The following is a 23,868-nucleotide window of genomic DNA, read 5'->3' on the forward strand; positions in this document are numbered from 1 at the left end:
ATTCAAAAAGTACTTCTGAAGTGAATGACTGTGAATATTTCAAGAATAATCTAAATGATCAGTTTCATCTATGTTCTTCTTTTTTGTATGTAATAAAAAATATGTCTAAATAAGTCTAAATCTTTTCAAACAAATATAAAATAAGTTCTAAGTTACTATTGTTTATATAATGCAAGCACAGACTTAATTTTACTTTTAATTGATATATATAATCTGTATATAATTTTGTAGTATGATGTGATGTTTCAGTATATGTTATGTTGTGTAATGTTTAAATCATGATAAGCATGTCTGTCTCTTCAAACATCATTTCTTTTTGGTGAAATATTCAAAATCCTTTTGGTTTAGTTTTTTGAAAGGTACAGTACATAATTATAATCCACAGTCACTCTGCTATGCAAAAAACCCCACCAGAATTTATTTCTTCTATCTATAGCTTAATATCCATTGAGCAACTTTACCCCGTCTCTCTCCACACTACTCTCCTCAGCCTTTTGTAACTACCATTCTACTCTCAATTTCCATGGCATTAACTTTTTTAGATTCTACATGTGAGTAATATTATGTGACATTTGTCTTTCTGTGCCTGGCTTATATCCATAAACACAGTGTCCTCTTATTCCTTCCATGTTGTTGTAAACGATGACTTCACTACTTGAGTAGTATTCCATTGTGTATGTGTACTACGTTTTCTTTACTAATTCATCTGTTGATGGACATTAAGGTTATTTCCATTTTGGGGCTATTGTGAATAACACTGCAACAAACAAGCACGGGCACACTGGGCACAGTTCTATATACCTGTTATCCAGCACTGTGTGAGGCAGGAAGACTGCAAGTTCAATTCCCACCTGGGGAGATAAGTGAGACCCTGTCTTAAAATAAATAAAAGGGGCTAGGGATGTAGCTCAGTGGCAGAATGTCCCTGGGCTTGGTTCCCAGTATCACACACTCACCTACAAAAAATTCAATTGTAGATGTCTCTCTGATATAATAATGTCATTCCCTCTTTCTATATACACAACCAGTAGTAGAACTGTTGTTTTAATTTTTGAGAAAACTCCACACTATCTAGCACAATGGCTGTAGTAACTCACACCTCCACCAACAGTGTGTAGGGTTTCTTTTTAACCACTTCTTTTCTGGGGCATGTTATTTTGTTATTTGCTAATAGCCACTCCTATTGAGTGAGGGTGACATCTCACTGTAGTTTTCATTTGCATTTCCCTGATGATTAGTGATATATTTCATATCCTTGTTGGCCATTTATACATCTTATTTGAGAAATGCCTATTTGGGTCTATTGCCTATTTTATAAATCAGGTGATGACAATGATAGTGGTGGTCGTGGTGATTTTGGCATTGAGTTGTTTGAGTTACTTACATATTCTCAATATTTACCACCTGAAAGATGTAAATTTGCAAATATTTTCTCCAATTCCATAGGTTGTTTCTTCACTGTACTGATTGTTTTCTTTTGCTGTGCCAAAGGTCTTTAGTTTCATGCAAAAAAGGTCTTTGGTTTCCTCTTTTTTGTTTGTTTGTTGTGACTTGGGTGTCTTATCCAAATGTCTTTGCCTAGTACAATGTTCTGAAGTGTTTCCCCTATGTTTTCTTCCAGTAGGTCCATTTTTTCAGGTCTTATATTCCAGACTTTAATCATTGTAAGTTGCCTTTTCTATATGATGAGAAACAGGATTCCAGTATTATTCTTCCACATGTGGATACACAATTTTCCAAGCACCATTAATTGAAGAACCATCATTCCCCAGCATGCATTCTTAGCACCTTTGTAAAGGTCATTTGGCTGCAGAAGGTAAAAATCCAGATTCTGTTCCATTGGTAAAAATTAATTTTAAATCTTCTAGTAAGTGTGTTAAAGCATGTAAAATGTTGGTGAAATTAATCTTAGTAATATATTTTAATTTAAATGAGTATATTTAAAATATCTGTTCAAAATGTAATTAACATAAAGTTATTGAGATAGTTATGTCCAACTTGTCTTGGTTTTGGAAGTCCAAACTATGTTCCCCACTTCCCATCTGAGGAGTGTTCAGATCCTAGCTACGCAGGCCCACATGTGGCCCACAGTGACTGTCTCACCTGCTCACCTGAACTGTAAACTGCAGGTCACTGTGCAGTCACAGCATTTTTCTCTGTAGTGGGGTGCAAAAGAGCCTCCTATAACTAATTATGCCTTGGGCAGTCTGCCTTCTCCCAACCAGACAGCTCATGGCTCAGGAAAGTCCTTTCTCTTTGACTCCCTTGCATCCCCACAGATCAGCTTCCCCACTGTGGCCAGCACATGAGCCTCTGTGTGGTGACAAACACATCATTAGTTTTTCCATTTCCTTGGATGGTCACTCTTTCTGTTGGGATCCTTCCATCTCCTCTGGTTATTTTGAGATCTGTCCCTGTGGTGCTGCAGGACACTGGGTCTTGCTCCTATCTAACCCTACTCTGGTACCCCATCCCCACCCTTCTCAGCCTCCAGGGACCCCATTCTACTTTCTACTTCTGAGTTTAACTACTTTTGTTTCCATGTATGAGTGAAAACACGCAGATTTGTCTTTCTGTACCTGGATTATTGCACTTAAAATGAGGTCCTCCAAAACATGGAACATCTCGGGTTGGTGTGTCCACCCTGTGTAGGGGCCATGCCGACCTGCTCTGTATCCTTCCAATTTTAGTCCATGTGGTGCTAAAGTAAGCATGAAACATGATAGCTTAGACCATATGCTGGGAAGGGGATTCAGGAGAGAAGTAAAGCAGTAATTCTCATGCACAGGATGAGGCCACGTGTGCAGGATTCCTAGCGGAGCTTGTGAGCCACTGTGGCCGCAGCTCCTCAGCTGTCAGCACCTCTGGACATCCTCCTCCTGGTTTTCAAGCCCTAGGGGCTCTTCCAAGAAGGTGTGCAGATGGGAATAAAACAGCTGGAAATCATCTCCTCTCATCTCTTTGCTCAGGATTGTTTTGCTTGTTTTTATGTTTTCATGAGTGCATGTTTGTAGTACATGATGATCACATGCATTGTGGGGGAGTTGGTACATGAACAGGACACATCTCAATTTCTTTTTTCATCCCCTTTCTCCTCTCTTCCCCCTCCATCTCTTGGTCCCCTTCCCTTTTTGCAGAAACTCTGTTGATTTGCAAATAAGCAAAAGACATCCTTCTGTCTCCATCCTTTTGTTCTTTCACTCTGGGGACAGTGAGGAATTTGACAAGGACAAGAAGATGCAGCATTTTTCAAAGCTGTTGATTTATCTTGACCTTGACTGTGTCAGTCAGTTTCTGAGCTGGGGCCTAATTCCTCTCCAGCATCACTCAGTGTCTTGGGCCTGGTGGAGCAGAGCCCGTGGGTGTCAGTTCTTATGGCTGTGTCCAAGCGCCACACAGCAGTGCTCCCTTCCCTCAGCTGTGACATCTGGAGATGTTGGCTTCCTATAAGACAAAGACTGACCCTGGTGGGCACAAGCAGTTCGATCCGTGTCAGTGCCTTGGGGTCTGAGAGGATTAGAAGAGCATCAGGAAAAGCCCAGTGATCCTCTCCGTAAATTCACAGCTCAATTTCAGACACCAAAGTACCCATCCTGTGTTGCCTAATGACAACTGAGAAATGCTGGGGCACTGAGAAATGCAAAGCCAGGTGAGCTTCTGATTGTGCAAATATCACACTGTGCATTTGCACCAATGTGGATGGTGTGGCCACCACACAACTGGGCGTGTGGTGCAAAACCATCCCATAGACAATCTGTCACTTAACAGAAATGTCACTGTACAGCACTTATCTGGGTCCCTGGCAGTGGTTGGGGTATGTGATCTGATTCACAGGGCAGAGGCTCAGTGGGGACTGTGTTAAGGACTAACCCATGGCTCTGTGGAGCACACAGGACTGCAAGCTCGGCTGTCTGCTCTGGCTGTGTGATAGCAGGTTGGCAACCTGACCTCTCTGACTCCACCCCTTCCAGGATTCACAGAATTCCCACCTCTGAATAGCAGAGTTCAGGATAGCAGTCAGCAAAGCTTTCCCACAAAAGGCCAGATTGTGAACACTTTTTGGCCAGCCACAAGATCTCTGCCTCAACTATTCCACTCAGCTGTGGAAGCAGGAGCACAGCCACAGCCAGGGAGGGGGAAGGAGCCTGCTGTGTTCTCTGCAAGTTCTTTCACAAAATCATCCCCAGGCACAGCTGGCCAGGACAGCAGGGACCCTGCCTAGAAGTCCACCCCCAGGATTCCTGCCCCTCCATTCTCTGGACCCCTAGGTCCCCTGAGGGTAGATTGGTTTCTGAATTAATGACTTTGATATTCAAGAGACACCAGAGACCCTTGGGAGGTATTACATGCTCCTTTTCAAGTTAGGCTTCCTTTCCTTTCCCTGTCCTTCTCCACCACCTCCTCATCAGACTCAAAAACCACTTCAGGTCCTTCTCACTGTGGGATGTCACTTGTGTCCTTACATGACCTGGGGCCCACTGGAGTTGCCCAGCACCTTGAGAGAAGATCGGACCACATAGCTCCATCCTGGCAAAGATCCAAAGTCAAAACACTGACTGTGGTTTCCACAGACTGTGGGTCACTGGTGTCTCTGTAAAGCTGAAAGATATAGGGAAGCTGGTATCTATGCTGTGGCAGCTCTGCCCTCTCCCTCCTCTCGGAGTCCTTGCAAACAATTCCTCTTCTTTCCCTGAGTCCTTCCCACAGCACCCAAATCTCAGAAGACACAGTCTGCATGGCCCTTGGTGTCTCCAGGGCTTGCTCACCCCACTGTCACCTGCAGGTCATCTTGGAGCCCTGGCCTGGCCCTTCTCCTTCCGACTGGCAGGGCCATCTCTGTGCAATCACCTGCAAAGAGCCCAAAGCTGGCATCTGGTGAGGAAAGAAAGATGACCACTGCGAAGGTGGTGGCTGCCTTCTCTGACAACAGCGTGGCCTGTGTGCCAGGCTGCCTGCCGGATGAACCTTCTCCTTTTGCAGCACAGTGGAAACACTACGGTCCATTTGCTGCCCAGCCTCCCCTGCAACATGTGCGTGTGTTTTCTATGACGTAAAGCCTGGGCAGGCTGGGAAAAGTCATCAATTAAAAAGGGTAAGAATGAACCAAAACACTGGTTTACTAAGTCGTGTGAGCTTAAAATATGCTTTTATCTCAATTCTGCCATTTCGGTTTGTTGCATGTGACAATTAATGAGGGAAGAAGACCCCAGTGGCCACCTCTGGTTCCAGCCGGGCTGCGTCAGTGGTGTTGACAGTCTGAAGGCAGTGGTCCCTGCTTTTGCCACTCAGGCTTTTAATTAGATCTTGGCTCCATGCTCATTATTAATGGCCCATTTCTTTACTACTTACTCCCCTGCGTGTATAACTTCTACAAATTAAAACAGAAACCTCTAGACAAATGAAAACATGTTTTATTTACAAGAAAAGTCTGTACACTGTGTACACATAAAAATATACAAAACAAAAGTAGAAAATATCAAAGTGTTAAAATGTGTACAAACACTTTTAAAATGCAACTTCTGGAAAACCTCAAGCCTTAATTAATTGGAAGAGTACACATTTCAGTTTAAAAATTGTCATACAAAAAAATTCCCAATGCTATTACAAAAGTTCACTGGTTTCCAATGGAAGAATTTTATAAGTATTTAATCCAAAGCAAAATAGGATGCATGTTATAAACACTAGATTTTATCACACCAATGCATTTATCCAGTTAGGCTATTTTCCGTGGAACCAATAAATGTTTCTTCACCCAGTCTTGTAAAAGCCATAAATTAGTGATAAACTTCAGAGTTCAGAGTTACAATCAGGCTTCCAGTGAAGATCCAATATTAGGTAGTGATTCTACCTTCATGGTGCCTTTAAAATATTTCTGTTATTCTTTTTGTTTATCATAGTCAGGGGGTGTAGAATGTGTGTACAGAGGGTGTGGAAAACCATATTTTAATAGAAGGATGTGTAACATTTGTTTCCTTCTCTTGAAAAATTAGAGTTTGCGTAATTTAAAAATTTACTGTAAAGGTTATATCATAAAAGTTAATGAAAAAGACAATATAAAACCAACCATGTGTGTAGATATGTATATATACAATTATATAACTATATCTACATGCACACTTCTATACTAAGAGTAAGAACTATATCAATGTCTTGAATTCTTCAAATTTCATAACCGAAACTTGTACAGAATAGACTGGATTATTTTTCTCTTTCTAAAAGACTTCGATCATTTAATAAAACAAGAATCAGAAATACGTTTTGTTTCCTTGAGCTATCAGAGGAATCCCTTTCATTTGCCAAGTGTTTAAATAATGCCCCGGTGGTTCAATCACGCAGAGTAATTTCACAATGGAAATATCAAGAGTATCAAAGCCAAGCTGAACCTCAAGTGTGTGTTCCCAGTTAGTTTCTAAACAGAGCTGCCTCTGTCTGCTGTGTGGCACAGGGTAAGTCTGAATCAGCCAAAGGTCAGAAATGGAAACACAATGGGACGCTGTGTGTCTGCCCACAATCCCCCAGCTCCATGCAACCCCCATTGTCTGTCTTCTCATAGATAAGCAGAAGGGGCCCAGGTACCCTCAGCCACATGCACTATGTCTAGTGAGGGGAAAACCTGGAGAAAGTCAATCACGTCATTGGTGCTCATGACATTTTTCTGTCACAGAGTGAGTGTGGCTTATCTAAGATGGATCCCACTTAATCCACCCAGACAGTCCATCTGGCCCTAACCCAGTGGACAGAAGAGTCTCCAACCCCAAAACGACAACTGGAGAAACATGATGGGGGAATCAAGGTGCAAGTAGATGCCAGTATTGGTCTTCACAAAGACAGAGGGAAATGACCTTGAAGTACAGAGGTATGTGACACTGGCCAGTGCTGAGTGCAGAGTGGCACCAGAGGCCTTCAGGAAGGATGCAAGGATTTCCTCAGCTCTTCCTCCCCAGAGGATGGCATGTTCTGGAAGGGGCAGAGGTGGGGAGAGGAGTTGAGTCACTCACGACTAACCACTCCTTAGAAGGCCATGTGCCTACTGGAGCTCAGCACTCTGCACACAGGAAGTTAACCAATGTCTGACAAAATCCCACCCCTCAGAACCAAAGAGTACCAGGAGGAGTCTTTGCACTGATGCACAGCAGAATGCACTTGTAAGGCTGAACGATTTAAACTTTTAAACTGGAGACTGTGCAGCCAGCGCTGTGTAAACATGTGTGCTCACATCTCCTCAGGCTTCAACTGACTCTGATTCCCAAGACTCTTTAAGGCCATAATAAATTCACAAATTTTAATTAAATTTGCATTATGTTCACCAGTCTTTCTTGTAATTCTGTCAAACTGAAAGTACTCTTTTGGAAGTACAGGTGCTACAACAGAATGCAATTTTAACAAATCTCTGAAGTGTTTTCTGGAGCTTTTGAACTTGAATATCTACATTGGCCTGAATCTATTATTTGCTAACCAAATTCTCATGCCACCAAAGGGAGGCTGTCCTGGATAATAAGGATGCCCATGAGTGAATCCACTTGGAAGACTATAACAGGGATTTTAGTAGCTTTGGGCATTTAAAATGGCAAGGCTTGGAAGATCTAGGAAGATCCCTGGACTCCGGGGTAGAACTCATTCCATCAGCACCTCTGCTGCCTCCTTCCAGAGCTGGGAAGGTTCTACTTACTTAAGTGTGTGGATGCCACCAAGCTCTTTCAGGAAATAAGGGAGAACCAGGGCTGGATGGTGTCTACTTGGACATAATTTAACACATAAGATGAAACCATCCACCCCTTCTCATAGATTTGGTAAGGAAGTTCCTTGGATGGACTTTTATTAGATAATATCTAATAAATGAAAACTTTTCAATTGCTCCCATTTCTCTATGGGAATAATGTTATTCTGCTGAGTAGAATAGCCAAGGAGAAGCTGCCAGTCTCAGTAAACTATTCTTGCTCACAGAAGCCATCCTGAAAGTACTGAAACAAACCAATCCAGAAACAAAAAAGCCTTTGCCACTAAACTCTCCCGATGGCCACACACCCTGCAAAGGAGTCTGTCTTTAATTGAGCTGCTGTCACTTCCCTGAAGTCTAAACTGTGCCATTAAGATAGGTTTTGGTTTGATATTGGAATAATAGTATGTTTAGTTAAGGTATTCTGAAATGTTTCTGTTGCACCACCAAAAATCACTGATGTATCAGAGACAGAATGTGAGGTTAAAAACCTCAGTATCGCTACCAGGCTGGTATGAGTTTCTCCCCTGCCTGCCTCTCCATCTGAACAGGTATGATTTTCCTTGTTAAAGAGCAATGCTTTCACTCATTTTTATTTAATTTTAAGGCTTTGTAATGCTGCTGACAGAAAACACACCTGTGAAAACCAGGATTGGGTTCTGAAATGCTTGTCAGTTGGAAGAATTAGCTGTCAGGTTTGTAGCAGCTATAAGAACTTGTAGAAAGCCCCATAAAAGAGGCCGGTGTGTGTCCCCTGCAACCCGGGGGTGAAGGTCCAAAGTCCTTCCTTCTAGTTTGGAAGGACAGAGTGCCACATGTGCCACCTGTGGGGTGGACCTGCAAACCAGGGATGGAAGGTAGAAAAGCCACTGCCTGGGACACTCTGTGCCTTGTGAGTGATCCTTTGAGATATTGCCTATGACTGACACTGTGGGTGAGTCCTGAAATACTGCAGGGGACAAGGGCCTCCTGAGGATGCCATCACGGACTGGCTGTTTCTTGGACTGGCCAGGTATTAGAACTTGGTCCTGATACAGGGAGCAGAGCATTCAGTGGGAAGAGGGAAGCAGAGTTGGGGTACAAAGCTGGGAACTTGCGCACCTGACCTGATCTGGGGAGATTTCTCCTGTTCAATTTGTCTGCTTGCTGACTCAGACATTCATGAGAAAACAGAGGATCTTTAAGGATGACTGCCTTCATCAGTGGCAGCCACACACTGACCTCCATGTGGCTGTTTCTAGACAGAAAGCCTCTTCTGTCACCAACAGCATCAGTGAAGCCTGTAGCCCCAGTCACCCTGACAAAGGGCAGCCCTGACCTAAGAAAGACAGCACTTCACGAGGTACTGGACCCATGGTTTTCTATCTAGTCTTTTTCTTGCCTCTTTTTTGAGTGTTTTATTTAAAATTCCATTTCCATACTCAAAGTACTAAAAAATACTCAATGGCTTGGGAGAGAATTATTCTCATGTCCACACTACATTACGGTTCAAGACTCCACACCACACTGTCTAGGATCTAGCTTCAAGTATCCTCTGTGACTCCGAAGACAGCAGTGGTACCTTATTGCGCGTGGGTTCCCAAAGGTCCTTCCTAAGAGTATGCATCCCCTGGGCCAGGCGCAGGGCACTGTGCCGTGCGGAAGCCCGGCAGCACCACCTTGCCCTTGCGGTGCAGGTCGGCCTGCGAGCCCGTGTTGAGGCGTTGCACCAGGAGCTTCTCGAAGAGCAGCGGATGGTAGGCGCCCAGCGTGCAGGCTGCGTCGTAGTACAGCTCATGGTAGTGGCAGAGCTCCGTCTGCCGCACGGAGGGAATGTATTCGTACACGTGTACCTCGTCGCACATGGACATCATGATGATGATACCTGGTGGGGAGAAAGAGGACTGGGTGAGCAGGCAAAGAAGAGCCAACCGCGTTTAGGAGAGGTGGCAAAGGCAGCAGAGGGCCCTGGCCAGAGATGCCTGATTTCCTGTTGTTTTTACATTTGCAATGTCACAACTTCCAGCAGGGGGCGGGTGTGGCTTCCGGGTGTGGGGCGGGTGGCCATGGAACACTCTGGACTCTGGTGGGCCTTCTCGGGGTGTGGTTTCCTTGACCTGTTCTTGGGCCAGGGGGCCTCCAGCCTATCTCACTGCTGGGCCCTGCACTTGGCCTAGGCTGCTCGCTGACTCCAGGCCTGTGTTTACAGCACGGGCACCGTTGGCGAATACACACTCGGCCCTCATATCCCAAGGTTCCATATTTGGGGATTCAAAGAGAAAATATTTGGAAAGAAAACTGTATCTGCACTGAATGTATACAGATATTTTTGTCCTTGTCATTATTCCCGAAATGCTACTTCTGTGGCATTTACACTGTAGGAAGTATTTTAAGTCATCTAGAGATGATTTAAAGTATAGAGGAGGAGGTGAACTTCAGCCCAGAGTACCTTAAGATTTAAGTAATAGCAGAATCTGCCCCAGAGGTTGAAAAGGCAGCCAGCTATGGTACAGATGCATGAACTGGTATGGACACACTTTCAAAGGGAAGGAAAAAGCTACTTATAATTCATTGGTTCTATGTGAAAGGTAGACAGGGAGATTTATGATACCAAAAGAGAAGAATGTTTAATACTTTAAACTGTTTTTCAGTCAGTATGGTTAATTCATTTGGCATATGCATACTGTGCATTTTAATTTTCTCAAGGCTGTTATTAGCACATAAATTTGCATTTAAATTTAGACTGTCATATAATAAAAACTGAAAATTATTATTAAATGTGTTAAACCTACATATCAGTTTTTCTAAGAGTCTTTAGTAGCACTTAATAAATTCTCAAGCTGAGGAATAAATTTCTTTGGGCTTTGCAGAAGGAACCAGGTTGTCACCCACGTCAGGAGGTACAGAACAGTGCTGTGTAGTTTAGAGTGTGGGGTAAATGGCCAGGCATGCAGGGAGGAGGGATGGGTGTTGGTGAGAACAGAGCCATGTGCTGTGGGAGCCTCCTCAGTGACCTTTGATATTTCTGAGCTGGGCCCAGGGCAAATCATTGGGGTTTAGATAAACTTTCTTTAAAAAAAATAATTAAGCCGAACTAAAAATCTTACCACTATATTTGGAGATGGGGACAAGCCATGAGCTCTTAGGATGTTTGAAATGTCTTGTGGAGAAAAATTTCTAATTGTTACCCCTAGGACCTCTACTGTGGAAGTCCCAACACAACCCTTGGTTTGAAGATTTGCCTCCAGTACTGCAGGATGCTGCACACAGCTGCACTCATGGATACACTTCATTATGGCAAAGGATGTAGAGAATGATCAGCAAGGAAACGTGCTGGGAGGAGGCTTGGAAGAGGCCAGGGACAGGCTCCCCAAAGCTTATGCCACAGTCATGAGGGGTGTCCTCCAGTGCCCAGCAATGAGCTGTGATAGCTGTGTGGACAGAACGGGTGCTCTGAATCCATGTGATGGAACCCTGGTCCCCAGTGGATGGTATTAGGAGAACTGGTTATGCCATGGAGCCTCATGAATGAGACTGGCATCCTTATAAGTAGAGATGCAGCCAATGTCTCTCCCCATGAGGCCCTGTGAGGCCACAGTGAGAAGGCAGCATCCACCAGGCAGAAAGAGATCCCCACCAAGACCTGGCCTGGCTGCACCCTGACCTTGGACTTTCAGACTCCAGAACTGTCAGAGAGTGGGTTCTGCTGTCTAATCACCCAAAGGGACTAAGAGGACAGCACCTCTGAAGCACCATCAGCCAGGGAGGCTTGTCAGGAACACAGTACTCGGGATGCTTACTAGGTGCTGCACACACATAGTGTCTGCCTGTCCTGTCCCTGAGTTCCTAGCTCTTGCAAGGAATGTGGGGCTTGCTGTCAGCCCCTTGGCTGCATGAACAGCATAGGTGCAGGGAACCCCTTTTATCACTGTGGGCAGGGACTCCCCAAAGCCAGGCTCCCAGCCACCAGCCCAAGGCCAAAAGGAGAAGCAGTTAAGCCCGCCTTAGTGACTCTTCCTCACATGGACACCAGGAGTGTCTACACTCAAAATCCCATGTGCTTTCACAATCCCATCCCCACCAGACTGACATGAGGACTTCACATCTGGTCATGCTAAAAATGCTACTGACTTCTTTTCCCATTTCCTCTCTCTGTCTGCTCAGATTTCCTGAGATGCAGAAACGTACAAATCACCTAATATCAGGTAATTCAATAAAGGATAACTTGTAAAAATCACTTAGGGAACTTTTATGTGAAATAATTTTGTTTACTAGCTATCCAAATTAATTATTTTCATCACTAATAAAAGTTTGACTGCTTTCAGTATGGAACTGGACTTTTTGAAAAGCAGATGCATGTTAAGTGCCTTTTGATGCATTCTTCCAAGGCAATCAAGGGGCATGCAGCCAGCTAGTTGAGATCTTTAAACAGAATTCAACTGTTAATGTTTCTTAGGTGGCCAAGTTTTACAGATGAGTCCATATGAGGGATTCGTCTGGAGATAAACAGCATTACTGTTTTCCAGGCAATTACGATCCAGGAAGCATTCACTTGCCAAATTGTATGTTTTAAAATATTGTGTAATCCAACATAATTATCATACTAATTAAAAGCATTTCAACTTGTCTTAATAAAATGTCATGTTACATGATTCAGCATAATTAACAGATGGACGCTTATTTATTTGCTACAAAACCTGGATAAGAATCACACTTGGACCCTTGTTCAGACATCACAAATTCTGAATGCACAAGGTTCTCTGCAAACTCTTACTTGCATGTACAGATGTATGTGTTGTGCCATTGGAGTCTGCCATAGTTTAGTCGCTTTGCATTGAGCTGAGTTAGGATTTCACCACAATAAGGTTGTTTTTCACCTGGCAGAATATTTAAAATAACATCCAGACTCATTAAGAATAACAAAATTTTCTCCTTGATGAAAATAACCTTTCACAAAATAGCAAAATGAGTTATGGATACAAAGCAGAATATATTTCATGTAACGGGGGAAAATAGTCACTTACATCAATTCTAATATACACAAACATAATTTATATGTGAAGTTAATTAGGAGTTTCTGAGGATGTCCAGTAGAATACTGCTGAACACTCTTATGAAGAAGTAGTAAAGGTCAAAGACTGAATGTGTCAGGCTAATGCATATCTCCCAGCTGTTCTGTGATTTCTCCACAAATTTGACACTGGCCCAAGGGCAGAAGGGTAAGCCCTCAAGAGCTCCACATAAGACTTCTTAAAGAGAATAAGTGCCTTTTAAAGCGATAGTTCCAGAAAACATCTATGATTAAAAGATGGATTGGAAATTTAACCTTGATGTAATAAAATAATAATTTAAGAATCATCTGCTACATTAAAGAAAATGACATAATACTTTAAGGTCATTTTTGACTCATTTATATTGTATTATTAGGCTCATTATTTAAAGGAAAATGCAAAAAGTTGTAATGAATTTTGCAAAATCACAAATAAATAAGGATATTAAGTGGCTTATTATTTTATGTTGATCTTCTGAGTTTGGATGATATATTGGAAAACTAGATCACAAAATACATATGAAATGGAAAAGAAAGGAAGTTATGATTTATTTTTAAATATATTACTCTTGTGGATATACTAAGTAGATTGAAATTACAGCGTCTGCTTCTGTGAATTTCAGAAACATTACTTATGACACAACCAGAAGAGGCTGCCTTTGAAAAGAGAGTGTGGGGTGTTGGCGGTTTCTATAATAAAAAGCTGGCAACTGCACCCTGTACCCAAGTTGGCATGGATGAGGATGCTGGACACAACTCCTGGCTGCAGGGCCTGCCTGCCTGACGGAGCTGGGCCCCACCAGGTTTTCCCAGATACCTTCCACATGTAGGTGGCAAGCAGTCTACCAGGCTTCCTGGCCCCCGGGCAAGCTCACTTGCTGTCCACAAGATATGTAACATCAGGAGGGCAAAACAGAAGCTGTGGGATCCCAAGTAAATCATTCCTTACTCAGTCTTCCTGCAGCAGAATCAAAATGAACGCACTCTACAAAACAGCAAGATAAAACCTCTAATTGTCCAAGTGGGGACTCGAGGGAGTCAGGTTCCTCACACGTGAGCAGCGAGCACCAGAAGGGCTGAGGACAAAGAGCCTAATGACATGAAAACCCTATTCCAAAGAAATCAGTCTTTGTGGATCTTCTAAATTATCTTGTTGCTTCCTCTTAATTTGAAAACTACATGTGCCTTATAATAGGTCTGAATACACTTTCCTGCCTCTCTGGAGAAGCAGTGGTACTCATAAGACAGCTCCAGTGTGTCCCCTAGCCTACCTCTTTCTGCAAGCCCTGAAAACTGATGTAGCTCTAATTAGAAATGCCACTGGTTAATCCCTGGGAAAGCCCCCCCCCCCCGGCACTGATCTACGGTCATCAGAAGGTGACAACTTTTGTCTGGCACTGGACCTGCTGGGAATTTATCTTGAGGAAATAGTTTAAAGGAAAGAAAAGCTTATATATCACATATAGAAGAAACTTATAGTACATATTAGTACATGAAACTAGTAATGAGTCAACAACATAAGTATCTGATCAGATTGAACATTCTGAAACAACCAAACTCCTAGACAACTAAGGGGAGGCTTAAATGAAGATATACCTATTTAATGTAATTATTTGACCTCTGTAATATCAAAGAAATCCAAAGTCTGTTTCACCTTGGTTATAGGGCATCATTAGTGAGCAATCCTTTTCTGTTTGAGGACAGTCTTATCTAAGGCTGACATTTTAGACGAGGCATCTTACAATAACATTAAATATTAGCTATTGTGGTCCTGCCCATGATGACTCCAAGACAAAAGGACTGAGTATGTTCATCTATGGGTGGAACTTGAGTTTAGCAGGGTACTTTGCTCAAGATTCCCCAGCAAGCTGAGTGGTAGGGCCAAGATCTGCTCCTGGTCTCTGCAGTGCAAGGAGCCTGGCATCCTGGGGGTAAGACCGGTTACATCAATGAGGACCAGAGTCCTAAGATGCCAGCTCATCCTCCCATTCCCTTGCTCACTCATTCAGTCAGCAAATGCTTCCTGTGTGCCTATCCTGTGGTGTCCTCACCATAGGGGTTCCCTCACAGAACCAGTGCTCAGATCTCAGCGTGGTCCCAACTTAGAAAAGTATACATTAGAACGAAACTACTAGCACCAGAAAGGAGGTGGTTATTTGGTGTGTTTAAAAACATTTAGTTAATAATGTTATTTTCCTTCTTTTTATAAGGTCTGGAAAGCTTTAGGTGATTCTTCCAAAAAGCTGCAAAGCACGACAGTCACTCTCTGAGGTTTGGTGAAACCTTTTAAATAATATCCCTAAACTTCCTAGACCAGTGATGGCAGACCTTTCAGGATTGAGTGTCCAAATGCAACCCCAAACCCACTTATTTATTACAAAATGCCAACACTGAAATTAAACCTGAATACTGAGGTTTTAGTTTAGGAGAAACAACTCAAACATTAACATCTTTTGTCTTAAAAGAAAAACAGCATGCATGCCATAGGTTTGCTACCACTGCCCTAGATATACATGTTAATACAATGGGATTTTTAAAAACCTTATTCAGGTTACCACAGATTTCCATGTAAAGACCCTATTACCTACAGTCAAAATATATTTGTAGAGTTATTTTAAAATGTCTTGAAACATAACAATCAGTAATCAGTGTGCCACATTTTGGGTTCAGTTTTCATGTTTAATTCAATAAATATTTACCTCTCTGATGATGAGTGTTCAAAATATCTTATTGGGGAGAGCTGCTCAGTAATATGAGATCTGATGTTAAAAAGCAAAAAACATGATTTTAAAATATTCATTTAAAAATTTGACAGGACTAAGTTCAGTATACATTACAGATATTAAAACTTTAATAACATACCTTATTAATATTAAATTGAGTGCATAATGAAAGTATAGCTTAATTCATTTATATGAATATGTATTTACATTGTTTCATTATAACCATTTACATGTTCTCTAATGCAGTGATTATTTAAAAAGCATAATAAATTATTAACTTTGATAAAGTATCTCTGTATGTGACTACAAACTTCTGAAACAAGTTGCTCTTCCAACAATGTTTCAGTGAAGAAATTTTTAGCATTTACTTCCTTCAGTGCTTGGGCAATGTAAGCCTCAAATCCTATGATTTTTTTGTTCTTTCTCTCAAAGCAGAAAAAGAAGTCCTATAAAAGCAGACAAAACAAAAAATTTATTTGGTTTCTTGAGGAAGCCTGACTTCCTTCTCCACTAGTAATGGTGATACACCCATTCTGAGCAGGGGAAGAGGACTCATCCTGCCCACGGGCACCAGCACCAATTCTGATGCCAAAATATCTACACTCCTGGTAGCCAAGGAGCATTCAGATTGGTGTCTGAGCAGAAACTGCATCTGATTCTTCCTCTCTTCAACATTTATTGCTTCTCTTGTCCCAACAGAACCCACACATGCACATGTGCACACATCCAGCTCCACACCCAACAGGTAAAGGCTGAGAGTTCTGTGAGCCATGGCAGTCACTAAAGAACCAGGCTAGGGGCTGCTTATGAGGTACAAAAACAATGCTATCCTTCCCAAGTGGAAGCTTTTGCTGGATGCCTTCATCTGTCCATGCTGCTTTTAAACTGGGTAACTTATAAACAATAGAAATGTGTCAGCCACAAAGAATGAGAAACTAGAGACATTTATAGTATAGCTAAGTGGATACACATTGAGGCCATACTTTTAAGTGAAATTAATAGAACACACATGTTTGAATACGGAATAGTTTCTCTGGTATAAAAAACTAAAAGTGTAAATAAGGATCAAAATGTATAATTGATACTGTGTAATAGGAAGAAAAAGTCTAAAGGAGTAGGGGAAGTGGGAGGGGTAAGGGAAAGGAAAGAAGGAAAAAGAAAAAATACGCGAAAAGGAAAAAAATAGAAGCAAATCTTTCTAAATAGGGAAGGGTAGAGGAGGTGAAGGGAGGGCAGGGGAATGGGGAAAAAAAAGAACCAAGATATATTATGTAAAGGTACAAGATCCCAATGATGAATATATACCTAAAATGTACCAATAAATTTAATAAAAAAAAGAAATGTAATTGTCACAACTTTGAAGGCTGGGAAGTCCAAGATTGAGGCACCAGCACTCTGTTTCTGGTTTAATGATGACTATCTTTTTTGCAGTGTCCTCACATGGTGGGAGGGGTGAATTAACTTTTGGGGCCTCTTGTATTCAGGCATTAATCCCATCCACGAGAGTTCAGCCTTCATAACCTAATTACTTTTCCAAGGCCCAACCCCGAAATCCAGCACCGTGTGGGCTAGGATTTCAACATAGGAACTAAGGGCAAACTAAGCATTCAGTCCATTGTACTGAAGCCTTTCACCATTGCCAATGAAAGCAAGATGTTGTAAAATCAGTGAGTGATGGTGGAGGTAGGGCCTGGTTGGAAGAGGTGGGTCACTGAGGATGTTACCTGGAAGGGTATGTCTCCCTTTCCTGCTCCTCCCTTCTCTCTGTGTTCTGCCTTTGTGGGTTGAGCACCTTTTCTTCCACCACATTCCTCTGCCATCCTGTTTCTGCCTTGGAGTCAAGTGACCACAGACTAAAACTATGAGCCAAAGTAAACCTCTCCTCCTGTAAGTTGTGGGTATTGGATATTGAGTCCCAGCAACTGGAAAGCAACTGAGACAGATATTGACACTACGAGGGGCCTCACTGCTGTGATTATACTCAATCATGTGATTTAGAAGCCTTTGGATGTGGTTCAAGGGAGAAGTTTAAAAAGGTTTGAAAATGCCAACCAGAGAAGTTCTGAAATGCTGTAAGCCAAGCTTGATGAGAGATTCTAGTCAGAGTTCAGAACATGAGAATACTGATAGAAATGTGGACAGGAAGGACCAGGCTTAGAAGGTTTCTGTTGGGAACAAAGACTCCACTGTCAGTTGGACTATAGCTCACGTGTGTTATGTTCTAGTAGGAAATTTGTCTACATTTTGCCCAGGTTCTGAGACTTTTGGCAAAACAGATGAAGGACAGTGGACTAATTAATCTGGCAGAGGGAATTTCAAAGTAGATCAATATTCAGACTGTGGCATGGGAACTGTGGGCTGCCTTTAGCCAGATCTACAATGAAAATTAGGAGGAAACATTAGTGCCAAAATATGAAAAGTTTGTATTTTTAACAGAAAGGAAGCACTTCCTGCACAGTCAAGGATCTGGAGAGCATGGTTGCTGAACAGATTAGTATTTAAAAAGCCAAATACTTTGCATCAGAACAATAGGAAAGATGCTTTGAGGGCATCTCAGGAATCATCAAGACCCCTTGGAAGAGTTAAGTGTGCAAAATTGTAAAGCTTTCCTTTGAAAAGAAAGCCTCAAGAAGCCCAGCTCATTCAAGGCTGTAATGGGAAATGTTTTCCTGGGCTCAGCCATCCAGGCACTCAAGGCCACTGCAGCTATAATCCAATGGAGCCTGGCTATTGCTCCACCTAGCAGCAGACCTTGGCATCATCCACATGGTGGTGGTTTTACAGGCATGTAGAACGCAGGAGTTCTGGTGGCAGGGAAGCTTCTACCCAGATTTTGGAAGAAGGCCTGGGAAGCCAGGCAGTGTGCCACAGAGAGGGCAGTTTGTGAACCTGTGAGGGTGAAGCCATTCTCTGCAGAGATCTCAGAAAAGTGGAGAAGCCAAGAGTGTGAAACATGTACTGAAGAAAGCTGCAGGCAGTGAGCAAAGCCACCTGGAGAGCAAGGCTATGAAGGCTGCAATCAGTAATACCACAAGGGTGGGGCTGCCCAAGCCCTTTGCAGCTTACATCTCACTACAATTTGCCTGGGTTCTGAACACAGAACTATAGAATTTAATGTTTGCTTTGCTGGGTTTTTGTCTTGCTTTGGTTCCATTTTTTTTTATACCTTTAGGAATGGAAATGTTTACCCTGTGCCATTGTTTGTTAGAAGTATTCACTTTCTTTTTAACTTTTATAGTCACAGCAAGAGTTTGCCTTGAGTCTCAGAGGCAACTTTGGACTTTTCAGCAATGTGAGAACTGTTAAGGTTCTGGCAACTCTTAGAGATGGACTAACTGCATTTTTCACAATAAGATGGATATGGGCCTTTTGGAGGCCAGAGGCAGAATGTTATAGTTAGATCTAGAATGTCTTCCAAAATCTCATGACTTAAGAGGTTAGGTTTTGGGCTGGGGATTTAGCTCAGTGGTTCCACCTCCTGCCTTGAAAGCGCAAGGTCCAGAGTTTGATCCCTGGTACTAAAAAAAAAGAGGTGAGGTTTTTGGAAGGTGACTGGATCATGGAGGCACTACACTCATCAGTGGGTTAATCTATTGATGACATCAGAGCGTATGTGCTGTTAGGAGTGGGGTCTGTTGGAAGAAGCAGGTCACTGGCCTGTGAGTTGGAAGGGTTTATCTCCCTCTGGGCTCTTGAACTCAGGTCCAGTAGTAAGCCTCTGAACAGCACCTACTGGACTTGAGGTGCATAGGAGCATCTCCCTGGAGACTTGACCACCCTAGATCTACTTCCTTAAGGAGACACTTCTTTTGTGTTCAAAACAGTCACCTTCAAGAGTCCCTATCTTTCACACATGCAGACTCCTACCCCTGTGTAAGGAAATGTCAGCGCTGGTTTTAGAAACCAGGGTGATTAGGGTGAGGCTGTTCCTCACTGTGGATGAACCTGCTGATAAAGAGGGTGAATCTCACTCACAATCCGAAGGCTCCCTGGCTCGAGGCTGCCCTGCTGATGGGCACTGGGCCATGTACACAGGGATGCCTAATCCCTGCAAAGGCTTTCATAGGGGCTTTGCTTAGGAGCTAAGGTTGGAGGCCAGCACATGAATGACTAGGCAGAGAAACAATTCAACACTTCTCAACATATCCTTGGAGCACAGAGCATGTTTGGAGAGCTTTTTGATAGTAGAAAAAGAGAAAATTTCATTGATTTCCTAAAAGTTCTATAGCAGATTGAGACATGGTGATTATTCTACTGCTGTCATAGAAAGTCCAATAAATGCTGAGACCGACTGCACCATCAGCCTAATTCTGGCCAGGATCAAAGAGGAGGGATAAAGTACAACTGGACCAGGGGCACGTGGTGTGCTGGCAAAGCTGCCCAGGCTGTCTCCACACCGACCCTCAAGAGGGGCCTGGCACACCCATGGTGGCATGGCTGGAGCAAGTGGATTTAATGATGGCACACCACAGCTAGAGCACAGCTTGCCCTGTGGGACTGCATGATTTCTTGTCCACTTGCTGTTTTTCTTTCTTTTCTTATTGGTAAACTTGGCTTTGTGGGACCAGGAAAGGCTGTCTGTCTGTGCCATGTAGTATGGCAGCCACCAGGAGCACAGGTTGGTGGGGGCTCAGAAGCAGGAGGTATCCGCATACGTAATTCAAATTAGCTGAAATTTAAATAGTCACACGTGGCTTACAGCTGTGTACTGTACTAGTCCCTGCTAGAAAATACTAATGATTGCTCGCTAGCCAGTTACCTCATCCTCAGCATCCTTGGAAGGTTTTATTGTCATTTGTGTTTCTCACCTGAGGCTATCAAGTGTCAAAAGGATTAAGCAATGGTGCCAAAGGTCAGAGAGCCAGCAAGTGGTAGAGAAAAATCCAGTGAAATCCAGGAAGCCCAGACCCACTCTCACAGTGACATTGAACTGCAATTGCTCTTCATGCAAAGGAAGCCTTAAAGCAATTCTGAACCTTGGAAAGCTCCAGGCTGTTTGCAAACAGCAAGGAAAGGAAGTGGCTGGATGTGGCACTATCCTTTCAACACACACACACACACACACACACACACCCCTGGGAAAGCACTTCTCTACTTCTCTTGGCTATGACAATCTAACTTGATCTGTTAAAATAATGTCCATAGTAATTATATCTGACAGCCCCAACTCTGCTTCAAAACTTCTGCCCTAATCAAATACCATCACATGTATTCAAAGCAATATATAAAAAAGCCTTTATTAAACTTCTGCCACATCCTATTATACCTTGGATGAATTATTCTTTCCTGCTTTACCTTTTGCCAACAAGGCAGATTATATTTTCTTTCCCAAATCAACATGAAACTGCACCAAAGATGGAGAATTTGAGATTTCAAAAGAATGATTTGGAAATAGAGGGTCAAAGATGTGTCTTTTTACAAAGGGAAAAAAGTGGGGCTTAAAGGAGCTAATGTGTAGCCCAGTTGGAATGCTTTCCTTGGATCCTAGACAGAATATTTCAGCTTTCTAGGGGTCTGAACTCACTTCATAATCTTATAGCCTCCCTGCAGGTTACTGTGTGTCCCGCTCCAGCCCTCCTGTGCCATCTCCACACAGCTGTTCTGTATTCACGGGGACCTGTGCAGCCCTGAAGGATGCAGGCTGCAGATTCACTGAAAGGAATATCCTTTGGCTCAGCCACAGGCTCTTGCATTGCCAAGGGGGACTAAGATGTACCTTAAGATCACCCTACCCATGTAAAATAAAAGGGATAATGGCCTGATGGGCCACAGACAAAGAGTGGGATAAAACCACAAACTTTGAGTACCAAAGTCTGTCTGAAAAAATATAAGGCAAGTGTGATTATCCTCTCCATAAAGCCCACATTTGAATGAGAGCGCATGGACTCTGCATGAGTGCATAGTGAGATGTGAGAGCCAGGCTCAGTGCATTTCTCACCCACCAGTGATCTTAAACCCTCTCCTTACCTCCCAGGATTACACACCCAGCTCCTGAGACTGGCATTGTATAAACAATGGGAACACAATGGGTATAGCTTAAAGAGGTCCGAGAATTCCTCCTTCCACAGGTCTCTGAGTGCCTCCACTGGAAGGTGGGCTCTGTGTGTCTACCTGGGAATCCAGGGAGCCTGTGTTTGCCCTGACCACCAGGACAGTGCAGGGGACAGGGCAGATGTCTGCAGCCTTGGTCCAGAGAAACCAGAAACTTTTACTTCCTGACTTTCGGAACACTCTCCCTCCCTGGCATCTGCATCCTTGAGCTGCTGTGTTAAGAGGCTGACTAAAAATCACCTGGCATGGTGGTGTACACCTATAATCCCAGCACTCTGGGAGGCTGTGGCAGCAGGATCAATAGTTTGAGTCCAACAGGGCAATTTAAGGACTTATCAAAACCTTTCTCAAAAAATAAAAAAGGGCTGGGGATATGACTCCATGAGAAGACCCTGGGTCCAACTCCATGACCTTGGGACCATCACAGAAGAAGACCACATATAGGTACATGGCCAGTGGTCCTAGATGAGCCTGCCTTTAGTCATTTCTGCCCAGGGGCTGGATGTGCAAGCGTAGCCATCCAAGAAGCAGCAGGACACCATCGAGTGCCCCTTTTGATGCCACTTATAACAGGTGGTCCTGACCTGCAGAGGCATGAGAGACAATAAGACGGTCCTTGTGCTCCAGCCTAAAATTTTGGAGTAGTCTGTTATGAAGTTGTGGATAACTGGGACAGTGTAGCTCTTTCCCTGGGTTCCTCTCCAAAGCCACCTCATTGCTAATTGCTCCTGCTGTGCAATGTAGGTGTCTACTCCTTGAGCAGGAAGTGGCATCCTGTCCACCCCCAGTCACCCCATTGCTGCCCCACACCTACCGATGAACCCTGAGGATGGTGGGTTGGGCTGGATCTTCTCCTTTGTGTTCTCTTGGATAATGTCCCAGAGCTGCCATATAAATTTAGGATGCAGAATGTAAAATGCTTGAGCTGGGTTTCTCTGACGGTGCTGAATATATGGAGTGAAGAGGTTGTAATCTGGCTTCTTATACCACTAAAGGAAAAAGAGCATCTAGTGAAGGACACGCCATGACAAGGAGACAGGGCAGCTTGTGGGTCAAGAGGCCAAGGGGCCAGGCTGGGGCTGGAGGGATGTAGAGCCCAAGACTCATCTCCACCAGAGACCAGACATGCTTGCTTAGAAACACATGCAAAAAGAGACCAGGGTTCTGGCCCTGGCAAGTGGAAAATGATAGAGATGGCCTGGATCCAGGTCAACAGATGTTTCCTGCAAAGGGCAGTACAGTGGACACCTGAGGGTCAGCAGGTCATATGGTGTCTGCAACTCCAGCTTACCTCTACCACAGCGTATGGAAGCTGCTGAACAGTACCTATGGACAGGAAGGCATGTTGTGTTCTAATAGAACTTTATTTATAAAGACAGAAGGTGGCCAGATTTGGTCCCTGGCTAGAATGTGCTGATCCCCAGGTATAGAGTACATATTTAAAAGTAATTTCTTCAAATGTCAGCTTGAGTGACAGAAAGCACCTCAGTGCAGCCTGGCACAAGGTGTAACCTTGGAGCCTGACCACAGCAGAGACAGGGGCACAGGTGGTAGAGGTCTTCTTGCCTGGACTGGTAGACACCCTGGGTATATGCTCCTTCAAACCTCTGCATGTGTGCACACACATTTATCACAGGCGCATTATGTGGAAAAGCCAGCAAGTTTGGCTTCAAGAAAAAAGGGGAGAGGTTTGGCTCATGGAGGTCAGTGAGCCCCAGGCTCTCTTTAAGTAGATGCCGTAGGTATACGATGGGCATGTATTCAGATCCCAATTAATAATCCAGTGACAAGAAGGTTCTGTGGCTTTGATACCTTTGGGAATGACTAGATGAGAGTTTCTGTGACAAATGAAGCGCCAGGCCAGGTGGCACTGGGAAGGATGGAAAAGGAATGTGGGACCAGGACAGGAACATGTCTTTCCCCAGCCCTTTCTCCCTCCCATGGCAGTCCAGCCTAGAGCAAGGGCCATGACCTTGTGTCTGGGCACGGTTCCCATGCACACCGATCAGATGAGCTTGTGCTGTGCCTGGGGCTGGGTAGCTGGGTGCTTCCAACAGAGGAAGAAACAAGGTGAACATCCAGAAGTTCATAAGTGCAGCCAGCTCACAAACAGCAAAGGAGCTGCCAGTATTCACACCTGGGAGGCTCGGGTTGGGAAGAAACAGTCCCAACCCACAGTTGATGCTGGATTCTCAGTGGAGGTGCACAGGAGAACTAGCCAGACAGCATTCTCAAAAAATGTACATTGAAGCCCTGTCTTCCATGCCTGGAGATGGGGCTCAGGCAGATAGACTTTGAAAAATGCTCTGCAGATGCCCCTGATGTGTGCCTCTGTGTAAGAGCCATTA

The 23,868-nt window shown here is 43.6% G+C and overlaps 1 protein-coding gene and 1 non-coding gene across 6 annotated transcripts in view; both read right to left on the minus strand.

Annotated features, from left to right (window-relative positions):
* Nucleotides 1-2,609: 2,609 nt before the first annotated feature.
* On the minus strand, nt 2,610-2,714 carry LOC147829761 (U6 spliceosomal RNA). The gene has a single exon (XR_015448573.1). It is a non-coding gene; the product is annotated as a U6 spliceosomal RNA (small nuclear RNA).
* A 2,677-nt stretch (nt 2,715-5,391) lies between these two features.
* St6gal2 (ST6 beta-galactoside alpha-2,6-sialyltransferase 2) overlaps nt 5,392-23,868 on the minus strand; it is a 60,249-nt gene continuing 41,772 nt past the window's right edge. For all 5 annotated transcript variants that reach the window (XM_004844498.4, XM_004844496.3, XM_004844497.3 and 2 more), the window contains 2 exons: nt 22,335-22,509; nt 5,392-9,581 (listed from right to left, as the gene is read on the minus strand). In XM_004844498.4, the coding sequence (XP_004844555.1) occupies nt 9,310-9,581; nt 22,335-22,509 (447 nt within the window). In that variant the 3' untranslated portion in view covers nt 5,392-9,309. The remainder of the gene's footprint in view (nt 9,582-22,334; nt 22,510-23,868) is intronic.

This window comes from Heterocephalus glaber, unplaced genomic scaffold (assembly GCF_053883595.1).
Source record: "Heterocephalus glaber isolate CG9 unplaced genomic scaffold, H.glaber_assembly_v1.0 deba00000470, whole genome shotgun sequence".
NCBI lineage: Eukaryota > Metazoa > Chordata > Mammalia > Rodentia > Bathyergidae > Heterocephalus > Heterocephalus glaber.